The following is a 5715-nucleotide window of genomic DNA, read 5'->3' on the forward strand; positions in this document are numbered from 1 at the left end:
GACTACACTATTAAATTAAATTTTCTTTATTAATATATGCATAATTATTATATTATATTAATAAGAAATAATTATTATATTAAATTTATATATTAATTCTAATTAAATTATATTTCATATTTAATTATTTAATATAATATTAAATTAAATTTTCTTTATTAATATATGCATAATTATTATATTATATTAATATTAACCTTAACTAAACTATCTTCTAGTAATTCATTTTTATATGTTAGAATTTTTTTATTGTTAATTATATTCACATAGATGATAGTATTCTATTGATTGGCCAATTCAAATTATATCTAAGTTTACTAATTCAATTTTATTGGTTTATAAAATGCTAAATAATACAATGAGAAATTACAATTTGAGTGGGCCAATGCTCCTCTCATATTCTTTACTTTCAAGAGAAAAACAACTTTGCTAACATTTGTAGGAACTAAATCTTAGATTAAATAATTTTCGTAACATTTTTGAATATTAATTTAAAAAATTCATTATAAAAAAATCTACCTAATATTATACAAAAAGAAGTAAACAATTTACAAACTAAATTTAACTTGATACAATGATGATTGTGATCCAACAACAGAAAAATTAAGGTAGGTAAAAGAAAAAGTAAAAGTAAAAGTAATAGAGGCATGTGAACTCTAATTAATTCTTTTGTAGTCTTGATATTTTCATCAAATTTTTTTATAAAGGTAAAAGTAAAAGTGAAGATATTTTCTGACTTCTATAAGAAAAATCATTTCATGTATGAGATTCAATAATGGTCTTATATATGTTACAATTATTTAAATAAAATAAATAAAATGTACAACAAAAATTGTAGTTCAATTGATTGAATATAAATGAAAAAGATGATAGTGTATTCTTTGATTATGAAATATAACAAGATTTAAATTTCCAAATCCTGACCTAATCTATTATAAAAATAGAATAAAATTTAAAATACCATAAAAATTATATAAAATTATTCTTATATATTATTAAATAAAATATAATAGGCCATTACTAAGAAAACAAAAAAAAGGGTTAAAAAATATCATCGACTCGTTTTAACAAAAGTAAAACAAAATATATAAAATATAATATGCCATGGCCAAGAAAAGGAAAAAGGGTAAAAAAATAGCGACCACTCGCTTTAACAAAAGTAAAAACAAAAGTGCAGATGAAACACAGCCGACTACCGCAATTTCACATGCAAGGACGGCGCGCAGTCCCCCATCCGCAATGCACGTCTTATCCATTTCCTAACGATATGCGTTGACTTAGTCAAAATGCCAGCTGGCAAGATGGGGTCCACACGATGTAAGCGAGTATCGCGCTGCACGTTTTGTTGTCTTCCGTCTTACTAAACTCCAAAATCTAACCATTTACTAAACACATTAATTATTACACGGCCATTACGTCTATTTATTTGTTCCAGTTTGTGACCTGTGAATACCATGTCTGAAATTCTGAATTCTCCATAGTTGTAATAAATTTTTTTTGCTGATGGGTTTGTCGACGATGTATTGGGGGTCTCTGGTAAAGAAGAAGAAGAATAAGAAAGTGCAGGTGATTTTTCCCAATGGAGAATTGCGCCCTTTTGATCCACCCATCACCATATGTGAACTTCTTTTGCAATATCCCCACCATTACTGCGTTCCCCACGTCAAGGGATCGAATCTCACCATGAATGATGAGCTCGTGGGTGGGAATACTTATCTTTTGTTGCCTCTGCCCAGGCTTGGAATCAATTCCAGTTTAAGGCGTGCTAAATCTTGGGAGCCCTCGTTGGGCATGATTGCAGAAATCAATGCTCCACTTCAGGGAGTTTCTGCAGAGACCAAAACTCCATTGCAGAAGAACAAAGTAGATAAGACACTTGGAAAACATGAGAAAAAGGTCGTTAATATGGTGGAGATAAAGCCCACGTATTCCTTGAATCGCAGGGCTTGGTGGGTTCATTTTGAATTTTTTTTGGCTTTAGTTTTTTGAGTTTGAAATTGAAGGAATGGAGACTAAATGAGCAAATTGGGTTTGATTGTTTTGTTTGCAGGGATACGGGAAGGGCAAAGAGCATGGAGTATATGGCACCTTCTGCGCTTATATTCTGAGCTCCTCTGAGTTAATTCAATGGAGATGATGATATGTGAAATATAATGTTACTGTCTTTACATGAATGCTCTTTTTTGTTTTGTTTTGGATGACAAATGTCTATCCTTCTGGCTGCCATGCCTGAATCTACGTTTGGTTTGGCATTATAAACTGTCCATAAGTTATGTTCATATCTATAATCTAGTCTAGTTTTGTTTTGGTATCATAAACAGTCCATAAGTTATGCTTGTGGTACAGTTTCTCTATGTGAAAAGGAAGAAAAATCTTCTGTTTTGTTACTTGACTTTCAAGATAGGGTATTCCCAACTTTTAAGAGGAATGATCATTGTAGTCCAGGTAATGGACACCATGATACCCACATCAAAAGTCCTGCTAATTTATAGCCATGCATATGTGTATTCTCATCCCATGATGAGATGGTTCAGAATGCTCTTTGAGATTAGGAGAATGAAATAAATGGGATTAACCAGATTCTGTGATGGGAGAACTAATTTCCTTGGCTATCACACTGGATGGAAAAGGCCCTTCAGTTTAATGAGATTTGTCAAAACTTTCAAAGTGTTTTTATGTTGTGGATAATTGTTCTATTTTATCTTCATTGTCTATATTAAAAGTAAAGAAATTTAATTATGATGGGATGCATTTTAAGGTTATATTATTGTTGATGGTTTGTTCAAAGGTTTATAAATTTAATTATGATGGTATGGATTTTGTAAAGTTATATAATTGTTATTGTTTGTTGTGTATATTAATAAGTGAAATCAACGTTCATAAAGTATAGGTCATGAGTTTGACTTTAAAACTATACGACTAAAGTTTGATTAAACATGATAAATTCAACTTTGTTTAATATAAAAAAAATGTTTAAGTCAATAAAACACATGTTTCATGTTTAGTCATGAAAATCAATTTTTCATCTATACCAATAATTTAAATCGATAGAACATATGATCTGTGTCGAACAATGAAAATATTATTTTTTACTTTTTAAAACTATAACTATAATTATAACTTAAAAATTTTAATTAACCATTGTAAATAAATCAATATTATAATTTTTTAGAATGCTTCAAATTATTCTTATATAAATTTAATTTAAATTGAATTAAATATTATAAATTATTCTTTAGATATTTGTGCCATTTTATAGAAGCTATAAAGTTTGAATTTCAAGCCCTTTATCCTTTCACTTACATACTTTTGGCCTTTTCTTTTTTTACATAAGTCGTAAATAATTTTGCATGTATCATTATGAATAATAAAGTTAGGCCTTAACTTTGATTTTTAGTAATCTAGTGTGTTGTTGCTTTTTATTGTTGTGTTATCTATTTTTGTCTTGTTGTACCATTGTTGTCCTATTCTTTAGGTTTTTTGTTGATTTGTTTTTTTGTTTATGTCAGTTACCCTTTTGATAACTACCTCGCTTTGTTATAGGGTTTCATTGATTCATCTTTTGGCTTATGTTGCTTACCCCTTTGGTAACTACTCCACTTTGTTATAGGGTTTGGGCTTAGTCAAAAATCCACTTATCTTAATCAAATTTTTTTATCATAGTCATAGAGTTAGACCAAATCAAGTACAAAGGATTTCCTTTCTTCAACTACATCACATATGTGAATTATCGTCTAGATGGATTTTCATGTGATCCTTTTATGTATTTTCAAATTTTAATTTAATTACACCAAGGTTTGATAATCCTCAAAAAAATTCTATTACCTATCAACTTGCATAACAAAGTAGTTCAAATTGAGGACTTGTGGTATTGAACTTAATTAAAATTCATACAACACTAGTAGGGAAAAGAGATAAGAGATAAAGAATGAATATCAATACAACCTCCAATATTATGAAGCACATTCTTTGCTTGATATTCAATGAGTTCTTTGTAGACTTTGAAGGATAAAGGGACAATTAATGAGAAAAAATAGAATCCAATTTATTGTTTTTATGCATCATATAGAACCTTGTAATTTATCAGCATGAATTTCTCAATAGTCAATAGGGACAAGAATGTACAACCATAAAAAGTGAATGAAAAAGAAGACATGGTTAATGATGTATAATAACATAGAACTCAAATGTACAACCATAAAAGTGAAGGGAAAATATGACATTGTTAATGATGTGTAATAACATAGAATTCACCTAAAGGAATCAATTAATCCTAATCAATGAATTAAGATTACAAATAAAATTAAAAAATATCAGAAAAAATTATACATAAAGCTTAGATGAACACAAAATTATACAAAATTTGTATAAATCACCATAAATATAAGTTATAAAACAATTTATTTAAAAATATTAAATAAATACATTTTTTATATGAAATAATATTTTTTTATTTAGTAAACCTCTCAATATTACAAATGAATTGCATATAATATAGTGCAAAAAAGAAATGGAAAAAATCTAAATAGAAAATTATTATAAATAAAATAAGTACTTTCTTTTAAGTTAAGTTCTTATATGAAGGATGGAAAAAATCTAAATAGAAAATTATTAAAAATAAAATAAGTACTTTCTTTTAAGTTAAGTTCTTATATGAAGGATTAAAATAATTCATTAAACATTAATTATTTTTAGATTAAAAATAAATAAATTAAGTGTTCAAACTAGTTCTACCAATCAACTCCTTGAAGCTACTTACATTCATTCTTATATTACCACTATCTTCCCTGTCATATTTCTATTCACAACCCTCATAATGATAATGCAATGACAATTTTTTTATTTTATTAAAATAAGTGGGCAAAAGCCTAAACCCTTTATAGATGTAGCACAAACCATCAAAAGAAGAACTAGAACAAAACAAGTCACAAAAACAACAAAACAAGGTAACTAGCCAAACAAAAGAGTTGGAGATAAACACAAAACATCCTATTTTGAATAAAAGATTTGAGTCTACTTTTCTAACATTCTAATATGAGACTCATTCTTACATTGAACAATTGTCTAGGTATATTCATTATTGCAGTTAGAACAACATTGGACATAGGAAAAGATGGGTTAACAACAATAGGGACAACAAAATTATTAACAAAAATAATAGTATTAGGAACAACAAAATCACTAGTAGAAGAAACAACAAGATCTTTGACAACATTTGTTGGAAAGACAACAAACCCAACATTACTTTATGGTACAATTTATCTATGTGAAAAGCAAGAAAAATCTTCTATTTTGTTACTTGATTTTGAAGATAGGGTATTCCCAACTTTTAAGAGGAATTATCACTATAGTCCAAGTAAACTATCCCTTAATGGACACCATGATACCCACATCAAAATTCCTGCTAATTAATAGCCATGCAAATGTGTATTCTCATCCCATGATGAGATGGTTCAGAATGCTCTTTGAGATTAGGAGCATGAAATGAATGGGATTAACTCGATTCTATGATAGGAGATCTAATTTCCTTGGCTATCACATTGGATGGAAAAGGTCCTTTAGTTTATTGATATTTGTCAAAACTTTCAAAGTGTTTTTATGTTGTGGATAATTGTTCTAGTTTATCTTGATTGTCTCTATTAAAAAGTTTAGAAATTTAATTATGATGGAATTAATTTTAAGGTTATATTTTTGTTAATTGGTTGTAGGTTTATA

The 5715-nt window shown here is 28.0% G+C and overlaps 1 protein-coding gene across 1 annotated transcript; it reads left to right on the forward strand.

The window, feature by feature from the left end:
• The first annotated feature begins 1417 nt into the window (after positions 1–1417).
• Positions 1418–2629, forward strand: LOC131048185 (uncharacterized). Its single transcript, XM_057982075.2, has 2 exons — positions 1418–1949; positions 2051–2629. The coding sequence occupies exons 1-2, from the start codon at positions 1504–1506 to the stop codon at positions 2106–2108; spliced, it is 504 nt and encodes a 167-aa protein (XP_057838058.1). The 5' UTR covers positions 1418–1503; the 3' UTR covers positions 2109–2629.
• The last annotated feature ends 3086 nt before the right edge of the window (positions 2630–5715 follow it).

This window comes from Cryptomeria japonica, chromosome 6, assembly GCF_030272615.1.
Source record: "Cryptomeria japonica chromosome 6, Sugi_1.0, whole genome shotgun sequence".
In the NCBI taxonomy this organism is placed as follows: Eukaryota; Viridiplantae; Streptophyta; class Pinopsida; order Cupressales; family Cupressaceae; genus Cryptomeria; species Cryptomeria japonica.